General features: G+C 43.0%; 1 protein-coding gene across 6 annotated transcripts in view; it reads right to left on the reverse strand.

Moving 5' to 3' along the window:
• The window catches only part of LHFPL7 (LHFPL tetraspan subfamily member 7), a 187,088-nt gene that overhangs the window by 68,928 nt on the left and 93,109 nt on the right, over positions 1 to 25,051 (reverse strand). For all 6 annotated transcript variants that reach the window (XM_085633418.1, XM_085633414.1, XM_085633417.1 and 3 more), the window contains one exon: positions 15,083 to 15,315. In XM_085633418.1, the coding sequence (XP_085489544.1) occupies positions 15,083 to 15,292 (210 nt within the window). In that variant the 5' untranslated portion in view covers positions 15,293 to 15,315. The remainder of the gene's footprint in view (positions 1 to 15,082; positions 15,316 to 25,051) is intronic.

Consider the following 25,051-nt stretch of genomic DNA (forward strand, 5'->3'; position numbering starts at 1 on the left):
AGATGCAGATGTTCTAATCAAAAAAGCAAGAGCTGCTCACACTCACAAGATTACAATGTGTGCTTCCAATGGCTGATGGGTTCCTTGAAGAAGTACCATTTAGGTAAGTGGTAGCTCCAGACAGCATGAGTTTGAGAGGCAGAAGCTCTTAAATTAGTATGGAAGCCAAAACTCACCATTATCCTAACAGAACCCACATTCTGCATTTTAGTCCGGAGAACAAGAGCAGATTCAGAGAAGCCCCAAAAGCCAGAGGAACTAGTGACACAGTCCTAGACACCTAATGAGCTCTCTGATTTTGACCACTCTGCAACCATGGGCACAAACCTTGGCAAACCGTAACTTAAATAAATAAAGCAGAAACTACTGCCAGAATTATTGTGGAATAGTATCCTGCAAAAGCTTTTATTGAAATGTTCTCATCTGGCATCATAAAAAGAAGACTATATAGTCAGAGATATAAATCATTAAAGTAGCAACTGCATACAGCCAATATTTGCCTTTCTAGCAATTACATTTTGAACTATCTTTTTGATAGTACTTAGAAGACCATCATGTGGCAAATTCGTCATATCAAAAGGTCCAAGGGAGAGGTGTGGCCAGGGCGACTGACTCCGGAATCTGGGGATCACGGTTCGATCCCCAGCGCCGGCGGTCGGTCAGCCCAGCACCATGTGACTCTGGGCAATAGCTTGCTTAATCTTCCCGATGGTCCCCAGCGCCTAGAGACCCTTACGGGTGATTGTTTGCGCTTTACAAATGTGGATTATTATATTATATAGGGGCGTGGCTTGGGAGGCCAAGTTGGCAGCCGCAGCTTAGCTCCGGCTGTGATGGAGAGGATCTTCGGAATAAAGTGGCATTAGGATGATCTGTAACTGGACAAACGAGAGTGAGATAATAAGGCAACCTCTGCCAGCAATTTCCTTGAAGAAAATATTATTTTCCAGCCTGTTAGCTGACATGTAAGATAGGGAACGTGTTTGTTTTAATAAGCACACACACATTGCTCAAGTCAGCTTTTCAAGACCTGCTGAAGAGATTTATGATTTAACAATTAAAAGAAACCTGCGGTGGCAGGTTTATTGAAGGGTGAGCAAGTGTATCTATTCTACAGAATATCTATTCTACAGAAATGTGAAATACGTCTATGGGGAATCTATGTGTTTCTTTTTATGAGTGGATCATGCCTGTCATGTTTTGGAAGAAGTGTTGAGCTGATTTACAAGCTTTTCAGGCTCTCACGTTATCACTATTGCTATAAAAGGTTTCTTTAACACAGATTTAATGTTGCTGTATAGCAGGGCAGATATAATAATGGCTTAAAATATTTCTACTCTGCCTTTCACTTCAATGCATCTGCTAAGTAAGTAAAGCATTGTAAAGCCTTTCTGAAATTAATGTAAAGTTATTTTCGTAATACTGGAGTAGGTTATTATTAACAGGAACACACTGAAACAATTATGGTACAAGAACATTTATCTATGCAGCATATTTTGGATGAGGCCATTTCATGTATTGGGGAAAAAATATTGCATCTTGTTTATTTTTCTCCTCCGGATTTTTTATAAAGCTAAGGGACCAACACTTTTTTTGCTTATTTATAAATGTAAAAATAGTGCTCTGCCAATTTTAAATGAAGCTCCTGCAGTGGTGTGGTTTCACCTCCGTGCCTGTCCCCATATGCACTCTCATTAAGGCTCTATGTTAATTGATCTGCTAGGGTGTGGGGTTAATGGTTCCTTTAACTGGCAGCTTCTTATAGAAACACTGAAGTGGCATATTTTTGGCCCCAATTTTTTAGAGCTTATTTCACTACTGTATTCTTCTTCCAAATCGTTAGTAATAGTAAATGGCATTTAATCCCCTTAGTTTACCCTTAACAGTGGTACTAGACGTGCATTACGCATATGAACTGATCACGCAATCACAGAAACAGGCACTCTGTTTGCAAATGGACAACTGCAGATAATTGCTGAACTTCCCGCCGATACTGATCTCCCAAACGGGCAATTTCTCACACATAGGCAGCTTCTGATGGATTGCTGCCACATGTGGCTTGCAATAGACACGGAGCCGCCCACACACCAAGTACTACATGCAATCTTGCAGATAGGTCCGGGACGACACTTAGTGACATGGCTGTACAAAGCGGTGAGGGCGCTGGGCGCGACCACTCTCACCCCTCTCTGAGAAAAATGGGAGGAAAAACTCCACAGGCAGCTCGACGATAAAGAAGGAGAACATGCCCTGGAGTTCCTAAAAAAGGTGTCCCGAAACTACCGGTTCAAAAACATACAATACCACGTATTACACCGCGCATATCTAACTTCCGAACACTATTATCCCAACACACACTTTACCTGCCCTGGGTGCCCCGAACCTGGCGCATCCTTCATCCATATGTTTTGGGACCTTCCGGCACTACGCTCATACTGGACCACAATTCATGCCACCCTGCTAGAGATCACAGGGCTTACAGGTCTTAACATGTGGGAGGCCTGTGCGTTAGGCATAACCAGGCACTGTAAGTGACAGAAAGTGGAGACGCGCTTTGCCTCCCTAGCAATCCTACTTGCGAAAAGATGCATGGCCATGCATTGGAGAGCCCCGAAAGGGCCACCAATTGAGGCCTGGAGGGGAGGAGTAAGCAAGTGGGGGCCGCAGGAGAGGAACTGCTTAGATCCGAAGAAATACGAAGTACTCGCAAGCATCACATCTTGTCAGAGCTCACCTTCAGCTTCTCGCTGATTACTGTTGTCTTGCACAGGAACAGAAGTCGCTAGCTTCCCAACTCCACCTACCAACCACTCAGCCCCAAGATATGCTTTGGCGCGAACTGATTAGTGAGGGGGAAGGGGGACAGTGGATAAAATAATAAACAATAAGAAGAGACTGGTTCTGGACCTTCTGGTTTCCTATCTGGAATTCTTCTTCTGCTCTCGGTCTGCTACTGAAGATTCCTAAAGGTAACTAAACACACAACAATTTATTATTTCTCCCGCTCTACTCTATCGTATCCTTTTCCTTTCTTTTCTCTTGTGTTCGCTACCTTCCCAGAATCCTGAACTCTGTGCTGCTCTTCCTGTCAGACTCTGACTTCTTCATCACTAAACATTATTTGACATTAATGTGCCTGTAAATTCTTCCCATATTCACTTAGCTTTCTACTTGTTCTTTTTCAGGGCGCGGCTGAAGTCTTCACTCGTTTTCTGAAGAGACGAGGTGACTCCGTACTCGACTCCCGTAAGTAGTCCTTCTCGGATTCCAAGCGTCTTCCTTTCTTCTTCGGTAAGTATCGGATTCTTGTCTACGAATGGTTCACCAAGGGTTGCTCTCGAGAAAAACTTCTACTCTAAAAGTGCGCAATACTTCAGGCGTGCACGCGTCACACAGTCTCTCTGAATTTCCTAACAACTAGACCGCAGACCCCAGCGCTTTAGCGGCCATCTTGGAATTGCGGGCATGCCACCACTCGACCATTGAAGCTTATTCCACACCGAAGCGCCTCTTGAACTTAATTCCTTGCGCTTCGTTTTGGAACTCACGTTAGGGATCCTGACAGTACCCCCCACCAAGGATGGTCCTCCCACTCTGGCCTTGGTTGGATTGCGCTGATAGAAAAGTCTTATTAGTCTAGGAGCATGAACATCTGAATCTAATTCCCAAGACCGCTCCTCAGGACCGTAGCCTTTCCAATCTACCAAATAATACAGTTTTCCTCTAACTAATTTTGAGTCCAGAATTTCTTTTACCTCGAACTCCACTCCTGTATCTAGCTGAATTGGTTTTGGAACTAATTCCTTTCTCAAATTAGGAACTGCCTTCTTCAAAAGGGAAACATGAAACACAGGGTGTATCTTGAATTTGGAGGGCAGGGTCAATTTATAAGTCACTGGATTAATCTGCTCTGCAATAGGGTAAGGACCAATAAATCGTGGCTGGAATTTTCGGTTGCCTTTTAGTCATAAATTTTTTGTATTCAACCAGACTTTATCTCCAACTTCTAGTGGAGGAGGTATCTTTCTTTTCTTATCTGCGTACTTCTTATATTTCTCCTTAGCCTGTTTGAGGTTCTTTGATGCTAATTCATGAACTGAATTTAAATGAGTCACCAAATCCTTGACTGCTGGGACTGAGAGCTCCATATCTTGTACTACTGAATTTGGATGTCTACCATAGTTTAAGTAGAACGGAGAATACCCAGTGGACACATTCTTCGCATTATTATGAGCGAATTCTGCTGTCCACAAGTAGTCCGGCCATTCTCCATCCTGTTTCAGCGAGAACAACCGTAAATATTGCTCCAATTGCTGGTTCACTCTTTCTGTTTGTCCATCTGTCTCCGGATGGAAACTGGTGGAGAAACTGGTTTCTACTCCTAAACCTTTCATAAAGGCCTTCCAGAAATGTGAGACAAATTGGGTTCCCCGGTCAGATATTATGACCTTGGGTATTCCGTGTAACCTGACAATCTGTGTACTAAAATGACTTGCTAACTGTTTCGCTGTAGGGATTCCTTTTAAGGCCAAGAAATGTGTCATCTTCGTGTATGCATCTACTATTACTAGTATTGTATTTGTCCCATGACGGGATGGTAAGTCTGTAATTAAGTCTAGGGTAATTGTATGCCGAGGATGAGGAGGAATGGGCAGAGGTTGCAATAGCCCCTGGGGAGCGTGCCGTTCTGATTTTCCCTGAGCGCATATCTCACAAGTCTTTACATATTGTTCAATGTCCTTACTCATCAGTGGCCACCAATATTTTCTTTTGATTAAATCTGCTGTCTTGAACTCTCCCTTATGCCCAGCCAACAAGTGATCATGACATTCCTGTAGGGCTTGTTCCTGCAACGCAGTAGTCGGCAAATACAAAGCACCTTCGTTAAATGGTAATTCATCTCGAACTTCTCTCCCAGGCTCTAGTTGCGCCCACTTATGCATTTCTTCTGGGGTTAGAGTTTGCTTTACTTTTTCTTTAAAGTTCAGTATGTCTGCGGCGCCGACAATCTTGGCTTCCGGAATTATCCCTTGAGCATTTTGTGGTCTTCTTTCTTCTCCGGTTTCCAACCTGGACAAGGCATCCGCCTTTCCATCCTGTGCACCCGGCCGATAAGTTATCACGAAATCATAATCAGCAAAATACAGTGACCAACGAAGTTGGCGAGGTGTCAAGGTTCTGGCTGACTTCAGGAATTTTAAGTTACGATGATCTGTGTAAACTGTTACCACATGGTGGGCTCCCATTAGATAATGTCTCCACTCCTTGAAGGCGTCTTTTATTGCCAACAACTCTTTTTCTGTAATTGTATAATTAATTTCAGCTGGTGTCAACTTCCTAGAACGATAAGCCACCGGGTGTAATTGGCCAGTTTCCTTATTCCTTTGAGAGAGAACCCCTCCAATCGCTAGGTCCGAGGCATCAGTCTCAACATAAAAGGGCTCCATCGGATTGGCATGAAGGAGAATGGGTGCCGTGGTGAACTCAATCTTCAAATCCTTAAAGGCTTGCTCTGCTTCTTCCGACCATTCGAATCGTGCCCCTTTCTTCAGTAGTCGAGTCAAAGGTAGTATTCGTCAAGAGAATTCTCCAATAAATCTCCGATAAAAATTTGCAAACCCAATAAACGCTTGGACTTCCTTGACACTAGTGGGTGACTTCCATTCTTGTACTGCTTGAATTTTCCGTTTGTCCATATGAATTCCTGTTGGCGAAATCACGAAGCCCAAAAATTCTACCTGTGGAACTCCAAAGGCACATTTCTCCAACTTGACAAATAATTTATTCTCTCGCAGTTTTTGTAAAACTCCTCTAACTTGTGTTTGATGCTCCTGCGTATCCTTTGAATAAATCAGTATGTCGTCAATATACACAATTGCACATTGATCAATAAATTCACTGAGTACATCATTTTTAAAGTGTTGAAACGCTGCAGGTGCATTACACAACCCATAGGGCATAACCTGGTATTCAAATAGCCCCAAGCGAGTCCTGAAGGCCGTCTTCCACTCGTCTCCCTCTCTAACTCGAATAAGGTGATACGCTCCTCTTAAATCCAACTTCGTGAATATCTGTGCTCCTTTGATCTGGTCCAATAAGACGGAGATCAGAAGAAGAGGATACCTGTTCTTCTTTGTTATTCGGTTGATGGCTCTATAGTCAATACACATTCTCAACTCTCCCTGCTCCTTCTTAGGCACAAAAAATAGTGGCGAGGACACTGGAGATTGGGATGGACGTATAAATCCATTGGCCAGGTACTTGTCGATATATTCTCTCAGGTGATGATTCTCTTGTTCGCTTAAGGCGTACACTCGACTGCAAGGCAAATTCGCCCCTGGTTCTAGGTCTATCTTGCAGTCGTAAAGACGATGAGGCGGCAGTTGCTCCGCTTCCTGTTCGTTGAAAACGTCCTCGAAATCTTGATATTCTGGTGGCATTGATTGCGTTTTTATTACGCACACAGAAACTTCTGCTGAGCATAAGGCGTGAGCCGGGTTCAGTTTACTTGTTTCCTTGAAAGCTCCAGAACAGTTCTCTCTGCAATATGCTGAGTTCATTTCAATTGTTCTGTCATTCCAATTAAGTGAAGGATTGTGCTCCGTGAGCCATGGAAGCCCCAATATAAGTTGAAATTGAGGGGCATCAATTCAATTAAAGTGTAAAGCTTCTCTATGCCCATTCTCTTGAATCAGCTCCACTAATTCTGTGTGACTTGTGATAGGCCCTGAGGATAGATTGGTACTATCAATCGCTCTAACTGGTTCACTTCTGTCCTTGGCGATTGCTTGCAGCCCAATTCTTGCCGCGAATTTCAGATCGCAGAAATTACCTGTGGCTCCTGAGTCCAACATCACCGTTACTCCTTTCATAGTTTCTTGTCTGAACCGGATTGTCACAGATAGAATCAAATGGGGGGAAGACGACTGTAAAGTATTCGCCAACCGATGTTCCTGGGGAGTTGATTTTAGATTCGCATCCACCTGCACAACTCCTTCTACAGGTGGTGCTGCGAGTTTTCCTTCGGCTTAAATGAATTCTTTGGCTTTTTTGGACAATTCCGCACAAAATGTCCACTAGATCCACAGTACATACATAAATTGCTGACTCGCCTTTTCTCCTTTTCTTCTTTAGTAAGCGGCCCCCGTATGGTTCCTATTTGCATAGGTTCAGATCCTGAGATTCCTTCTGTGCCCCTTCCTGCTTCAGCTTTCGCTCTGTCAAAACGCGGAACAGTACTTCTGTATTCTCTCTACCCTTCGCTCACCCTGCCGGAAATCCAGTTCTAGTACCAGGTCTATTAAGGCGGAAATTTCAGTTGGACGGTTCGGTATTTGAGCCAAACCATCCTTTAGTTCATCTCGCAGGCCTCAATAGAATATTGCTGTCCTCTTGTTCTCCGGCCAATCTGTTTCCATTACTAGTTTGTTGAACTGAGCAAGATAAGCCACTAAGTCTCTATTTCCCTGCTTCAGCTCCAATAGTTCGTTATCTACAGCTTGAGAAATCCGTCTTCGGTCAAAAATTCTCAGAAATTCTTTATTGAACTCATCAAAATTCTGCAATAATGGATCATCTCGCGAAACTATCGGCATCGACCATGCCGCGGCATCTCCACTTAGATATGACAAAATGAAGGCTACCTTAGATTGCGCATCAGGAAAAATATAAGGGCGACACAGGAAATGAAGTGAGCACTGTGTAATAAACACCTGCGCCTTTTGTGGGTCCCCACTAAATCTCTCGGGCGCTGCCAACGGTATCACTGGTGATAAGGAATGTATTACTTGTGTTGCCAGCTTATTTGTGTCTCCCATAGATGTGGTGGGACCTTCCTTTCCGGCTGAATACGGTTGCCTTATTCTCTGTGCTAACTCTGCCGTCTCTTTCCTAGAATTCATAACCTCCTGCCTTAGGCTTTGATTCTCTTCTTTTACTCCTACCAGTTCCTTTTGTATCGCCTCTAGGACCGACCCTAAGGTCTGTAAATTTATTCCTTCAACCATTTCTTTTCTGTTCGGGTGCAAGATTTAGGACGTGGGCACTTCACTCTGTCAGAGCTCACCTTCAGCTTCTCGCTGATTACTGTTGTCTTGCACAGGAACAGAAGTCGCTAGCTTCCCAACTCCACCTACCAACCACTCAGCCCCAAGATATGCTTTGGCGCCAACTGATTAGTGAGGGGGAAGGGGGAAAGTGGATAAAATAATAAACAATAAGAAGAGACTGGTTCTGGACCTTCTGGTTTCCTATCTGGAATTCTTCTTCTGCTTTCGGTCTGCTACTGAAGACTCCTAAAGGTAACTAAACACACAACAATTTATTATTTCTCCCTCTCTACTCTACTGTATCCTTTTCCTTTCTTTTCTCTTGTGTTCGCTACCTACCCAGAATCCTGAACTCTGTGCTGCTCTTCCTGTCAGACTCTGACTTCTTCATCACTAAACATTATTTGACATTAATGTGCCTGTAAATTCTTCCTATATTCACTTAGCTTTCTACTTGTTCTTTTTCAGGGCGCGGCTGAAGTCTTCACTCGTTTTCTGAAGAGACGAGGTGACTCCGTACTCGACTCCCGTAAGTAGTCCTTCTCGGATTCCAAGCGTCTTCCTTTCTTCTTCGGTAAGTATCGGATTCTTGTCTACGAATGGTTCACCAAGGGTTGCTCTCGAGAAAAACTTCTACTCTAAAAGAATTCACTTCAAACTGGGAACACTCGTGAAACCTGACTTCTCTGAGGAAATGTCTTAGTGAAGTGCGCAATACTTCAGGCGTGCGCGCGTCACACAGTCTCTCTGAATTTCCTAACAACTAGACCGCAGACCCCAGCGCCTTAGCGGCCATCTTGGAATTGCGGGCATGCCACCAACTCGACCATTGAAGCTTATTCCACACCGAAGCACCTCTTGAACTTAATTCCTTGCGCTTCGTTTTGGAACTCACGTTAGGGATCCTGACACATCTGCATGCAATGGGCGACACTACTCCAGGCCTCTAAACAGCATGCATCACCTGAACCACCTGCGCAAGCCACCTCACCCCTGATCGATAGAGCACTCCGTACAAGTACAGAGCGCGAACCCCCTAAAATTGATATCTAGACATTTGGAGCCTATGACCTGGTTATGAAAAGCAACTAGCATACCCCATATAGAAACCCGCGCCCCACACACTGCACCGCATAAACTAAAACCTGATGCCGACTGATTGACCTACTAGTCCTCACTCAAACAAATCACTTTCCGGGCAGTGAATCCCAGTTCTAGTTACCCATGTTGACGAATTCTGTTCCCTATTCAATTTAGGCACAACACACGCGATGGTCTATAGCACCGGCATAGCAGGGCAACACATGAGAGACAGTACGTTATGCAGGATACGACTTAAAGTCAAGCAGATTACAGTGACACACCGTTCCCAGAAACAAAGCAGTTTGTATATTCCTAAACTATGTCCATACCTGCTGTTACAATACCTGAGAAATGCATGATATGTAGTAAATGTACTGTACATCTTCCAATATTCTATCATGATGTATGTATCCTGCATATTGTTAAAATGCCAATAAAAAGAATTTACAAAAAAAAACAGTGGTACTAGACAGGAATGTCCTCTTTATTTATTTCTAAAGTTTTATATAGCGCGAACATGATCCCGAAGGCTATCTGAGCGCTTTACAATAGGAGGGAAGGAAGGTAATAAGTTGCAGTACCGGCATCAAAAATGAATAATACATCAAACATTTACAACACAAAAAGGGTCAATAGAAAGTAAAACAATAAGAGATACAAGGTGTGCTGAACGGGGAGCAAATGATAGGTTAAAAGAAGAGTAACACTCAGTGCAGGTCGTACGTTTGTAAGACCAGAGCCTTAGAACAGATGATCCAGAGCTAATTAAGGTAAGAACTTTTTCATAAAGAATCTTTTAGCTTCCAATTTGAAAGCAACCGTGGAGGGGATTCTGCGTATTTCCCAGTGGAAGAGAGTTCCTGATCTTTGGGACAGCGCCGGCAAATGCTCAGTGGCATGTTCTCTTTTTGCGAAAGATTTGTGGTTTCAGGAGGAAAGAGTTAGCACTTCTTGAGGGTCTACCACCTCTGGATAGTTCTAGCTTTTGCGCTAGATAACTGGGGGTTCTGAAATGGAGGGCTGTGTGAGACAGGTAGGCAATCTTTAGCTGAATTTGTGCTTTGTAGTGCAACCACTTAAGGGATTTTAGGACTGGAGATATGTGCGCATTTCTTTTGGTACCTGTAACCAGACTGGCAGCAGCGTTCAATGAAACTCTTAGTGAGGCCAAGGTATATTTGGGGAGGCCACAGAGCGTGGCACTGCCATAATCTAGTCTGGGCAAATCAAGTGCTTGGACTACCTGCTTGAAATCAGCTTGAGGGAGAAAAGGTTTGATGTTCCTGAGTGTCCTCATCGGGTCATTAGCTCCCTTGCACACATTACTGACATGATTCTTCATGTTCAGATGCTTGTCCAGGGTGATTCCGAGAGATTTGGCTGAGTCAATGATGAGTGGGGAGCAGTTGAAGGCAGTGAGGTGGTTCATCCAAAGGTCTAACTTGGGGATGTGATTCGGAGGCTAAATGAGAAGGAATTCTGTTTTGGAGGTGTTGAGCAGGAGGTGGTTCTCGGATAAACAGTTTTGAGTAGACTTTAGAGTAGTGTTGAGTGATATGAGGTTATCCGGGGAGGATATTTTCAGATAGAGTTGCATATCATCCGCATACATGTGGAAAAGAATGTTTGTGGAATTTAGTGTATTAGCTAACGGTTCTAAGAACAAGTTGAAGAGTATAGGAGATAGGGCGGACCCTTGGGGGACCCCCATGGAAACTGGAGCGGGCTGGGAGAGAGAGTGGTTTGCCTTGATTCTTTGTGATCTATGGTAGAGGAAGGACGAGAACCATTGCAACACACTACCAGAGAGGCCCATCCTGTTCTTCAAAATGCATAGGAGGTTGTCATGATTGACAGTGTCAAACGCAGAGGAAAGGTCAAGAAGGATTAGTAGGCAAGATTCATTTTGGTCAAGCATTTTCAAAATGTCATCCATAACGTGAGTCAGAGCCGATTCAGTGCTGTGCCCACTCCGAAAGCCTGATTGATGCTGGTCCAGGAGTTGTAAGTTCTCGATGTGTGCACAAAGTTGTGAATAGACGCATTTTTCTAGGAGTTTGGCTAAGGTGGGGATGTTAGAGATAGGGCTGAAGTTGTTACAGTCAGCACCATCTGCATTAGTTTTTTTAGTATGGGTGATACCTGAGCTGCTTTCAGGCAATCTGGGATCTGTCTACTTTACTCTTTATTCTGGCATTAGAACCATTTCTCTTTCAAATAAAACAGTCTAAGGGCTTTTCTGGCTTTAAAGTTAAAGATCAACACATTAAATGTTCTGCTTATGCAGATGATATTCTTTTGTTTATTTCTAAAACGGAATTGTCTATACCAAATTTCTTCACAGAACTAAAACTCTATTCTGAGCTTTCAGATTATAAACTTAATGTAGATAAATCACAGGTTGTGCCTCTTAATAAATACTGCGCGAAACAGCCATTTATTGCAGTTGGTTTATCTTGGAATACAACTTAGATCAAATGCTTAGGAATCTGGGGCCATATGTAGGTAAAACGTGTTCTGCGATTCTCTAATTGCAATTTTTAGGGAATCGCAATTAGAGAATTGCAAAACGCAATGTAGGTAGGATTAGCAAAATATTTTGCGATTCCCACCTATTCCTTATTTGCGAATCCCAAATTGAGATTCGCAAATAAGGAATACCTTGCCATTCATTCCTATGGGCTAGAAGGCCCATAGGAATGAATAGGAAGACATTCTCAATTTGTGATTCTCAATTAGAGAATCGCAAATTGAGAATGTAATTTCAAGGTTGCAAGGGTGTCAATAGGACACAATTTTGCACCCCTGAAATAAACATGTGTGCACATGTGGCGCACATACATGCGCTAAAGGCATGTATGTGCGCCACAGGGCACATTGAAAAATGCAAAAAAGTGAATTTTTCAAAGAAATTGCAAATTACCACCAACCTGAAGTTGGTGGTAATTTGCGATTCCTTAAGCCAAAATCGCACAACTTGGGTGCTTCCTACATTGCATTTAAGGAATCGCAATTTGGGATTCCTTAAATGCATTAGCAAAATAAGGAATCGCAAATTTTGCGATTCCTTATTTTGCATGTGGGTTTTTGTGTGCTACATAGCACACTGCCCAAATTGTGATCGCAAACGCTGAAATTCAGCGAATTTCAGCATTTGCGATCGCAATTTGGCTTCCTACATATGGCCCCTGATATTGTAATTCTATTGGGGATACTCTTGAAATTAATACAAATGAAATAGTAAAGTCTGTCACCTTACACAAAAATGGTGTCCTTTGTTTTTATCTTGGTGGGGACGCATTGACACAATCAAGATGATGATTCTCCCAATTGTAAACTTTTGTCTCATGATGGTGCAGGTTAAAATATTTTAACTTTTTTTGATACCTTCTATAGTATATTATCTTAGTTTCTTGTTGAATGGGAAGAAAGCTAGAATTTCCTTAGATAGAGTGTCTGGAGCTGGTTCTGGATTTCTCCACTTATCACAGGGCATTTAGAATTACACAAATTCAGGTTCCTTTAGTGGATTCTGTCAGCAACATTAGCATCTCATGTTTCTATTTAGAGTGGGCTTTTGTTTTCTCTTTTTCTCACAAAAATATTATTTTTTATGTCTAATCCACCCAAGTTGTGGTTGCTGTTTACTGTATCACACTCATGCTCCTTATTGAAACCATTTATAGTTTCAGATTATCAACGTTTGATCAGTTTGTTAGCAGTCCCATCTGGTATAATAAAATTATTTAAAAAATGATAAAACCATATCTTGGAAAAGTGGACACATAGGGGTGTTTTCATCATTTCACAATTGTTAAAAGATAACTTTATTTTTTTTTTTTTCCAGAACTATCCAGCACAATCTTTCAAATAATATGTTTACACAATATATTGATCTTAGGAGTCTCTCCACATTGCACTTGGGTCATTCACCTCTTTTAGTCTTGCAGCTCCTCATGTGCAGAATAGTCCTATTTCTAGGAATTTGCTCTCAAAAGCTCCTGTCATATACAAATTGCCCTGACCACCCAATAAGGACAGAACGAATGAAGCTTTGTGAGAATTGGAGTTGCATTGTACTTGGCTGGTTTCCACCTGCTATAAAATCTGTGCGAAAGGGCATGCTATAGATCACTCTGCACCTTTAACACAAACTCTATATTTTTTCTATAATCAATTATTTTACACTCCAGTTTTTTTTTAAACTAAACTCATTGTACAAGTGATGCACTTGCTGGTTCACTTTTACATATGTTTTTTCTATTCAGTGTTGTTTCTGAATCGTGGACTCATATTTGGCAAAATGTTGAAGTTTTTGCCAATGTTTCCTCGCCTTTTTCTTTAGATAAACTGTTTTGGAGGGGTACAATCTGTTTTGTCCCATAGCATATTGCTAGGAAAACTTGTAGACTTCTTAATAGCAATTGCTTTACAGTCCATTACTTTTAACTGGAAATCTAAAGAAAATATTTCTATTCCCTGTTGGTGGAATTTAGTATGTCACAACCACAGATTAGACAGATTTAATCTGAACTCCCTACAGTTAGCATTTAAACGTGACAAACTGTGTTAATCAATTATTTATCCGACAGTGCTATTGTTAATGCAACAATGTCTTCACAAGTCTAACCAGCTTTTTTGATCAATTTCATCTATGAGTTATTATTCATGTTATGTTTCAATCAGTTTTTAATAGGATATCTTGTTATCATCTCTTACTATATTATAACTTTGTTTCAACATGTACTTGACAACGGACAGTGTCAGTGTTTATGTTTCTTGGTTTTCTATTTTCTACTTATTGAACTATTTGTAAAGCGCTCTGATACCCTTCTAGAGTCAAGTTCTCGCTATAGAAAACGTTATAACTAAAATAAAAAATAAAAACCTGATATACTTCTTTGCACGCTCTTCTTTTTACTTTCCTTGTTTTTCCTTTTCGCTTTCTGTCTTCTTTTTTATTATAATATCACTCCATGTATTGCCTTTTTAGGGATTTATTCATTTTGAATTTGTATTTATCTTTATTTGCTATATTGTTCACATCCTACTGTGTAGTTTACTATATGACATACTGGCTTATGTTATGACTGTTTTAATGCTTCAATAAAAAAATAAATTAAGAAATATGTCCAAGGAACATGTGGCTAGTCTCTTTTTTCTTAGTGTGCATAATTTCAAGGGAAAAGGGAGGGCTAACTTCTATCACGCAAATATTCTTCTAAAAATGATATGTGTGAGCAATTTTCTACATAATTTGTGAAAGTGCAGTTCCTTGATCTTTTACTACAGCCACAGGGGCTGTACTATGAGTGGTTTTGTATGGTCATGTGTTTCTACCATGTCAATCATTCAATAAACCGTCACTGACTAGGAAAATATAGTTTTATTATTGAGGAGGATCCAGGTGCTGGGTGCTCAACTTTGCAATGTATTGTGAGCTGAACTCCAAGATCCTTCCAAATCTGGCTGCGTTAAGAAAAAACTTAAAACATAGGCTTTCCCACCCGTCCATAAAACTCACGGGGTTACACTCGCCAACCCTTTCTTAGGCACAGGGCCTTAACCACAAAACAGAGAAGAAAACTGTAGCTGATTAATCAGCAGGCAGGTGACATAGGCACTTCATAGTCTCTGTTCGTCCTCTGCTAAAAATAGTTACAGGGTAAACAAAGAACTTCTCACACACCCTCAGAACAGCTACGAAGTGCCCTCGCCACAAGAAATGGTTTTATAAAATGCTTAGACAAATAAATAAACAAATAATGCCAACACAGTGGGATTTATAACCTGTACTTTCATCTTTGTAATTTTGTGCATGACTTTACTACTGTGTTTTTAACATCATATTTTTATATACTCATACTGTGGTGAGATGCAAGCTGATTGTTCCCAAAAAGATTAGTACAGTTGTTTTGAATATGCTGATAGAAATGATATACTTTACATACCTGCCAAGCGACATCTGGAATGTCATCCAATCTTCTGTAGACAGTGCATGTCTGGTTACAGGGAAACTTGGTTGGCCCATTACAATGGATAAAAATTCCAAATGATACAGTTTTGTTGATGAACCATGCAGCTGATGTCAGACTTAGTGCAGAAACACAAGCTAGGCCAAGAGATAGAATTAGCCAAACTAAGCCCATAAACGACACCATTCGGAGTACAATATTGTTGATTCCTGAAACAAAGGTAATAAAACAGCATTGATATTAAAATTAAAATTATAAGAACGTCCAGAAAGAATGCACCTAACAAAGAGATTGTCACTTTTAAATACTCCATAATACTTTCATAGACTCATTTCTCACATGACTCTAGGAAGGAAAAACACCAGTGTTTTTAAAAACAATATGGTTATAAGGTGTTAATATTGCACTTTTGATATAAATCAAGGTAATTTGGTCTGTTGAAGAAAATAAACTCCACCAAAAGGGAGCATATGAGTAGGCTTTAAAAGAAATAACATTTGAATAATGAGACAACATTTATGCTAGATAATATCTGAAGTGGCAATGAGTGGAATCTAGCCAGCTACAAAACTCATACAAATACATTTCCACCTTACCCATAACATGCAGATATTTTTCTTGCTCAAATCAGACCTATTAAAGAAACTTTTTGTGAAAAATAGTGTATGTGCTGCAATACTTTTTACACTTTTCATACTACTACACCTTGGTATCAAGTTTAGACTGTCATGGGGTAATTCAAGCCTTCATTTTATCAAGACTTGACTTTAGAAAAGTCCATTTTGATAGCACATTCCTGCACAAAAAGATTAATAGGATGCCATTTTGACAGCACCTTCCTGCACAAACACAATCCTGGGAGTTTTTTTTCTCTCTCCATGTGTGTTGCAGAATTCAGCACACATGGAAAGAGGACTGAACGAGGAGAAATAGAGTTATTTTCCTCTGCTGTGCCTTCTCTTGAGGAGGCGTCAGGTTTTGGCACATCCCTAGATTTACATGGTTTTGTAAATCTTTGTAAGGGTCAACATCCATGGGTGTTGCGTAGGAACACCCACCGCAATGCCCACGGAATGCCTCCCTAGCTGCCTTACCTTACACTATATAAATGAGGCTATTCAAAGACACGTAGAGTGTCTTTGCTTGACCTCATAAATAAGATTTTGTAGTTTGCGTTGCCGGAGTGTCACAAAAAGTGAAGCCCCAGCGGCGTAAGGGGTCACAAATATGGCCCCAAAGGTTTTATGTGAGTTGTGTAACCATTTTTTATGGGATAAAGTACTGCCTGACGTGCATGATAAGCATATTGCAAGCCACCTCAGAGTTCCTGAACCTTATAAAGGAATTTGGCCTTCAGCCTCGTTCCTTTATAAGGTTATGGAATTCCATGGTGACCTGCAATATCCTTATCATGTACATCGGGGGTACTTTACCCCTTGTATAATACTGTTAAAATGTACTTTCCATGGCCCATCTAACAGAGAGATTGGTCAGTAATTACTCAGTAATATTTGGTTGCCTCGTTGAAATATGCAAACAATTATTGCTGTCTGCAATAGGGGGCAGCTGCATCCAGGCCAAGAATCTGATTAAAGAGTATAAGCAACGAGGAAGTGGACGATAGGTTAATCTTTCAATTAGGAGCTTTAAGGTGAGAGACATGCCAGCTTAAGGAAGATGCTTAACTGTTACTTCAAGGAGGAGTGCCTGGCTGCCAGGGCCGGATTGGAAAACCAAAAGCAACCCTGGTAAAAATGCTCAAACCAGCATTGCCCCTTTCCTCTCCTCATTCTTTCTCTCTCTCTCTTTCCATCCATCCATTCCTTCGTCCATCTCTCTTTCCTCTCCTATCCTATTTTTCCTTTCCCACTCTCCTCTCTCATTGTTTCTACCACCTGTAATCCTTTCTCTCTCGTTGAAGACCCCTGTGCTTGCTGCAATTAAGGGTGGGAGCTGCTGAAAATGCAAAGACACCAGCAGCAGACATGAGCTTTAAAAATTGGCCTCCATAAAGCTCCAATCCTACTGGGGAAGTACCAGATGGAATAATGGGTTAGTCTGGCCCTGCTGGCTGCCAGCGGAGTGGCTTGAGAGGACCTGTATGAGACATCCAGTGGGATACAACCATGCCAAGAATAAATTCACCTCCAACCAGCAGTTTAGGAGTCATCTACTTCAACAAGACAACATTGATGACTTTGGAAAAAGCAATTAAGTTCTTCTTCCATTGAGGGTGATATCATTTCCTCCATGTCAACCTCCAAACATTGTGCCCCAGAGAGCTTCTGTGTACCTTCCAGATGTCCCCAGAGGTTTTTAAGTTTCCTCAACGTTATCACATAGCCTGGGGTTTATTAGGTTGCTGAAGAAGGGTCCTCCAGTTCTGTGGCCATTGCAGTTGTGATTCTAGCTCCAGCAGTTCTTTAACTGTTGCCATTTCAGCCGCTGTCACAACCCCAGGACTTGGATTGTCTCAAGCTTGGTCCTTGATGATACTGTGCCCAATAGTTGATGCCACTGTCCCTATGGATACCACACATTCAGAGTTTGCTGATTGCGACCAGTGGGTTTCAACAAGCAGGCCACAAAATGTTTGTGCTAACTCCCTTGGTAACAAGGTGTACCTGCGCCATTGGCCTAGTGATACCAGACTAGTAAGACAAACGTGTGCCCCTGTCAGTGAACACCGAGCTAGTCAGCCACCGGACACTGTGCATACATCCTTGAAAGAGAATGCTTTGTTTGTGATTATCGGGTGGACTCTTTCTTCTGTAAGCACTTGTCTGCGGGCACTCTGAAGGAGCTGGTAAGGATTTGTAGGTTTTTCCATCAAAAGTTTATTTATATTCCTCCAACTGTACCTAAAAATCAAACTGTTAAAAATTGAATTGGTGTTTGACGAGGTTGTGAGTCGTAGTCAAGCAGCAACCACATTCCTAGTCAGGGTAAGGCACAGGCAAACCCCAAATTACCCTGTGCTCACCCTCTGGTAGCTTGGCACAGAGCAGTCAGGCTTAACTTGAAGGCAATGTGTAAAGTATTTGTGCAAAACTTCAAACAGTAAAACAGTAAAAACACCACACAAAAAGGTCCCACGCCAGGTTTAGAAAAACAGAGTCATTTTTAATAAATAAAACAAGACCAAAATGGCAAAAAAATCTAATCAGGGAAACTGGAGATACTGAATATTAAGTTTTAAGGTAAAATAACACCAAAAAGTACAAAGCGCCCACAGCGGATACCTGGTCATTCCGGACTGGGACAAAGTCACAAGTTCAGGCTGAATGCGATGGAGCATGGGCCGGCGACAGGGGCCCAGTTAGGCCCACTGAACAAAGTACCTTAAATCCTGGTTGTGAAGCGGTGCATGGATACGAGACGAACAAGTGTAGTGCACTTAAAGTGATGTGTCGGTTCCAAGATGCGGTTAGGCTGCGGTGCAAGGTCCTGTTGGGTCGACTTCGAGGATCCCAACGACATCTCTTGTGATGTGAAGTCCGGGCCCCAAGGATGAGGCACACAACTGGTGATTCAGAGGAGCTGTGAGGCTGCTATGTGGAGGCTGGTGTCATCGAGCTGCCGTCGGCGAGAGAAGAAGGGCCCTGGGTTGGAGATGGGCCACACCACCACCAATATGTTGGTTCTGAAGATGCAGGGTGATGCGGAAAACCTTCTACACCAGGTCCAATCCACGCAGCAGTGGCAATGCATCAGTTCTGCTGAAGGATGCCCCACGCAGCCGAGGAGATGTGTTGGTTCGGCTCAAGGATGCGTCATTCAGCGGAGAAGATGCATTGGTTCTAATGAAGCACTTTAGGCCCACTCCCAAGGGTGCAGGACAGGGGTGGCACCGCTTGGCAGGGTAGAATCACAGTTGGCAGAGTCCAGATGCAGCTGCAAGGTTATTGGAAGCCTGTTTTGTCCCTGATGCTTCAGATTGGGAAGCAAGTGTCGGGTCTGGAATGTAGATCCGGAGAATAACCAGGTCCACAGGAGCGAGGATAGGTTCTCCACTCTCCCGTAAGGTGAGTCCAATGGTCGGTACTAGTAAAGCCCACGACCAGAGAAAAATACCTCTAGGGAGAGAGGAGACGACAACAGGACCACGTGACCAGAATGACAACCGGGGGGTTGGTGAAATAAAGCTGTAGCATACAAAACAACAAACAAGAGAGAAAAAGACAAGAGACTGATTAGTTACAAGAAAGGGTAACTGGGCTTTGTAGAGGTTCCCTACTTATGTACTGACAGTTGTGCACCCTCTGATACTCACATAGCGATTTTCAATATCCAAAGTTTAAACAAGGTTTCCATAAACAGCCTCTCAGGAGTGAGGGTGTTTTCATCTTTGAAGGTGTCAAGGAGCTTTGGAAGAATCTTCCCAAGAGTAAACAAATCCAGAGCAGGAAGACGTGACAATTCCTTCCTTATCAAAAACGGGATTAATGCGTTCTTCTAGCGGAAGGTTAACGGAAATAAAGTTCCTCTGAATCAGGAGTTGGAAGTCACTCGATTATGGAATGGCAGCTACTTAACACAGTCTCTACAGTTCCGTTGCAAAGGGTGAACACAGAAGAGTTTGTGGTTGCTTATTAGGCACGCTCCGTCACCCAGCAATACATGAATTTTATAGCCACGTTCAATGTTTCCCCAACATAAACAATGTACTCAAACTTAAATATCCCGGATTCTTATTATCGGCAGATCCGGAACAACAGGGCAGTGTTGTCGTCAGGGGTTCGTGAGAGAGTCGAACCAGGGTGAGCGCGTATTCTCTCTGGTACAGCAGCAGGTTAGGAAGGGCAACAAAAGGACTCGGTGCTCCCGTAGGAGTTCGTGAGGCTTCGGGAGATCAGGAGAGAGATTAGAGGATCCAGCAGGTCAGGAAAGGCAAAAGGACTCGGTGCTCCCGCAAGTGTTCACTAGGCTTCACCAAAACAGTCTTTTCCGGCAAGTTCGCAGAAAGGAAAGCAACAGGAACACACGCATTCTCCCAAGGTCAGAAATGCGAGCGAAGCTGCAGAGTAATGAATCCAGGGCGTGGTCCAGCACAGCTGTAGAAAGCCAAGCGCCGTACAGCGGGAAAGCACCCTGTTTAAACTAACCGTGCAAGGCAGCATGGGAAGGCTCACAACTCCACCCCCGGAATCAGGGCATTATGGGTCATGTAGTGCAGGGCGGGAAAACAGAAAGAAGACAGGAAGCTCGACGGGTAACAGCAAGCTAACTAGCCCTGTGAATCACTCTGGATTCTAGGTTCAAGAGATGCAGGTTCATTTCTTCTCACCCAGGCAAGAGGGCAGCAGGTCATGCCAGCGAAGCAAGAGTCCAGCAGAGTAGCAGTCCAGCTGAGTGGCCGTCCTTCTTCTTGGCAGAGTATCCACAGGTCTAGAAGTGTACTGAAGTAGTGGTGTCTGCGGTCCTTCTTTTTTACACAGTTGTACCTTTGAAGTGGGGGGAAACTTCTAAAGAGAGGCCTTTGAAGTGCACGGATGCTCTGCCCTGCCAGCCCTGGCTCCAGACTACCTACAGGGGGTAGTTAGTCTGGAGCCTTTGTGTGGGGACAGGACACAGCCTATTCAGGTGTAAGTGAAACTGGGTCTAGGTCCTCTCTCATATCCTGTCAGGATAGCCCACTCACTCACATCTAATCTGCCATTGTGTGTGGCTGTATAGGTGGAATACACAAAGCCAACAACAACAACTGCCAAAAACACCCAGTCATGTGACCGGAGACAGGCTGCAGACACCAAATGGCTATGGTACAAAAATTCAACTTTCTAAAAGTAACATTTTCAGAATATTAATTTAGAATCCGACTCCACCATAAGTTAGGATTTCAAATCAGGATTCCAGAGACACCAAACATGAACCTGTTATATCTTCCTTGTTGTACATTACACTTATCAAATGTAATAAGGTGATCCCAATGTTATCCTTTTAGAGATAGAGGCCTTGCACTAGTGAAAAATGAATTTAAGAGTTGTTCACTACCAGGACAGGTAAAACGTAGAAGTGCATGTCCTGCTTTTTAAAAACATTGCACCCTGCCCTCTGGCCTGTCTAGGGCCTACCCTAGGGATGACTTATTTGTATTACAAACGAAGGTTTGGACCTGGCAAGAGGTAAAAAAAAGATTAAAATGGAATACTTATGATGGAGACATTGGAATATATCTTGAATTGGCTGTGTGACTGGTGGAAGGAGTGTCATGTCGCTCCAAAGGTTACCAGGTTTAACCTGTCAGGTTGATATGGCAGTTTAAAACTGCACACGCAGGCTCTGCAGTGGCAGGCCTGGGACATGTTTAAAGGGCTACTTAATTGGGTGGCACAATCAGTGCTGCAGGCATACTAGTAGCATTTAATTTACAGGCACTGGGCACAGGTAGTACACATTACTAGGGATTTATAAGTAAAGTAAATATGTCAATTGTGGATAATCTAATGTTACTGCACAATGTATGGTAATAACCTGCACACCTAATCAACAATCTATAGAATATCAACCAGTTTGTTGGTGGTGCTACTTTGTATTCCTGAACAGCTCCTGTCAGGTAAGTAAGACAATAAAGAATGCGAACAAAGATTGACGCAAATGAACAAGGTGCACTTTTCACAAGCCCAAATGGCGTTCTATTTAAATCCTACTTCACACATTCTTTATAATCTAATGTGTCCACATTTCACAGAGAGCGCAATCACTTTAGCACTGGTCAGCAGTAGTAGAGTGTGCAGAATCCTAAGGGCAGCAAAAACAGGTAGTCTGAAGGAAAATAGTTAAGGGAAACCACGCCAAGGATGCCAGGTCTAACACAAACAAACTCAAATCAATGAGAGGCAGAGAAAATAATACTGCCAGCAAATTCCTACTCATTGAAGTGTTTCTATGCAGGACTGTGATTATATGCTATTATTTTAGTTTCATCATCCTTTTACAGGGATCATTTCTGACTCCTTTGCACCACGGAGTCCTGACAGGACTGCTTGAACTCCCTCCACAGGGTAGGAGTGGCCTTAGGATATCAAGTATGGGTTCATATTTTATTGGAAAGCTAATGACCAATTTAGCTGCAGCATTCAGGATCAATTGAATCCTGTGTAACAAGTCTTTGGGAAGGAAGAAACACACTGTGTCACAGTCGTTCACTTGAGAGGACATGAAGATGTGTTAAATCAGAACGTAATAGGAATCTACTTTTTGTGTGTTCTCTTCTGGCTGGCTTTTTATTTTGCTGACCTACTTTTCTGGAATCTGCATCATCTGGGCAGTGAAAGGCTGCCAAACAGCCATCACTTCATATCCTCTTTCCCTTAAACAGGCTGACCATTTAGAATAAATTATTTGTTCTTTTTGCCTTTTGAGTAAATCCACTGTAAAGCACACCTATGCCAGTGGTAAAGAAGAAACAAGTACCCCATAAGATTTTCACCACCCTCATGTGCAACCAAAATTCAGATCATGGGCGAAAAACAGACACGTCAGACTGTGACTTAAGTGTCAGCATTTGCAATGTCAAAAAAATGATTTTTGATATTTAATTACTAGATCTGATATCAAGTAAATTAGCTGTAAGGGTGCCTTTAAGCAGCAAAATCCAGCTATTTGATGGCCAGACTTAAACCATGTAAGTTGACAAATAAAATTCTTCAAGATGGTGACATGGGAAATGACAGCACTAAATGTCCACTTGTATAAATAACATTTGGTACAAGAATGTTTCGCGTACTATTATATTACTTAACTATATATATGTTTTTGGCAATCATATCTTTTCACTATACCAGTCACAACAACATTTTCTCGAAATGTTGCTAAATCCCTGTCTTTCTTAGACCAGTTTTAAAACAAGTTTGTCAACTGTATCTGTTGCTGGGCTTCTTGCAGTGCATGTTAATTCGAATTTTTCACTCTCCTCTCCTGCCAGGAAACTGGGTGGAGTTCTTTACAGCTTTCCCAGGAAACCATCCTTCCTGAACTCATCCCCTTACAGTCACCAGAAGATGTCACATACGAATGGCATAATAGTAGGGATAACTGGTATCTACATACTGTCTTGAGAGCCTTGTCCTGACTATGAAGGTTTGTCATCAGTCAAATGTCAGTCCTCACATAAGCAAACAGAACTATTGATGGACAGAATGCAGAACAATGTCATACAGAGATCTGGGCCTAAATCCATCGTTTTTTTGCTCACCATGCCATTCCAGTTTGGATCCAACCATATGCAAATCAGTCTTGACCCTGTGACCAATGGGAACAGTCCAGCCCGAACTGCCAGGCCAGGTCCTCCCTGGACTGGAAACAAGCATCCTAGGACCGGTTTCGGGGTTTCACCCCTCTTAAGCCAGGATAGCTTGATTCCAGTGGCATGGAGAGCACGGGACTCACGTCTGAGCATACCCGTCCCACTCGGGGTGACAAATGCAAAAAGAACAATTGATGGACAGAATGCAGAACAATGTCCTACATTCACCCCAGTGCAGAGATCTGGGCCTAAATCCATCGTATTTTTGCTCCCCATGCCATTCCAATTTGGACCCAACCATATGCAAATCAGTCTTGACCCTGTGCCCAATGGGAACAGTCCAGCCCAAACTGCCAGGCCAGGTCCTCCCTGGACTGGAAACAAGCATCCGAGGACAGGATTCGGGGTTTCACCCCTCTTCAGCCAGGATAGCTTGATTCCAGTTGCATGGAGAGCATGGGACTCCCGTCTGAGCATACCCGTCCCACTCAGGGTGACAAATGCAAAAAGAACTATTGATGGACAGAATGCAGAACAATGTCATACATTCACCCCAGTACAGAGGTCTGGGCCTAAATCCATCGTTTTTTTGCTCACCATGCCATTCCAGTTTGGACCCAACCACATGCAAATCAGTCTTGACCCTGTGCCCAATGGGAACAGTCCAGCCCGAACTGCCAGACCAGGTCCTCCCTGGACTGGAAACAAGCATCCTAGGACCTGTTTCCGGGTTTCACCCCTCTTCAGCCAGGATAGCTTGATTCCAGTGGCATGGAGAGCACGGGATTCACGTCTGAGCATACCCGTCCCACCGGGGGGTGACAAATGCAACAGAGCATACGTGGGTCCCTTGCTCACTTTGCCACTGGATTCAAAACTGCCTGGCTGATGAGGGTTATGAACCTGAAACCGGTCCCAGGATGCTTGTTTCCGGTCCAGGAAAGACATGGCTTGGCAGTTCGGGCTGGACTGTTCCCATGAGGCACAGGGTGAGACTGATTTGCATATGGCCATGTCTGAACTGGGGTGGTGGAGTGAGCTAAAGAATGATGATGGATTAAACCCAGATCAGTTGACTGGGGGTGAGTGTTTGATTTGCTCAAACACTCCGCCCATCATCCCCTTTGGTATCGCTCTGTTCGCCCTAAGTTGGCAGGGTATGCCCAGACGTGGGTCCCTTGCTCACTTTGCCACTGGATTCAAGATAGCCTGGCTGATGAGGGTTATGAACCTGAAACCGGTCCCAGGATGCTTGTTTCCGGTCCAGGGAAGACATGGCTTGGCAGTTCGTGCTGGACTGTTCCCATGAGGAGCAGGGTCAGACTGATTTGCATAGGGCCATGTCTGAACTGGGGTGGTGGAGTGAGCTAAAGAATGATGATGGATTAAACCCAGATCAGTTGACTGGGGGTGAGTGTTTGATTTGCTCAAACACTCCGCCCATCATCCCCTTTGGTATCACTCTGTTCGCCCTAAGTTGGCAGGGTATGCCCAGACGTGGGTCCCTCGCTCACTTTGCCACTGGATTCAAGATAGCCTGGCTGATGAGGGTTATGAACCTGAAACCGGTCCCAGGATGCTTGTTTCCGGTCCAGGGAAGACATGGCTTGGCAGTTCGTGCTGGACTGTTCCCATGAGGAACAGGGTCAGACTGATTTGCATAGGGCAATGTCTGAACTGGGGTGGTGGAGTGAGCT

Source organism: Triturus cristatus, chromosome 11 (assembly GCF_964204655.1).
Source record: "Triturus cristatus chromosome 11, aTriCri1.1, whole genome shotgun sequence".
Lineage (NCBI taxonomy): Eukaryota > Metazoa > Chordata > Amphibia > Caudata > Salamandridae > Triturus > Triturus cristatus.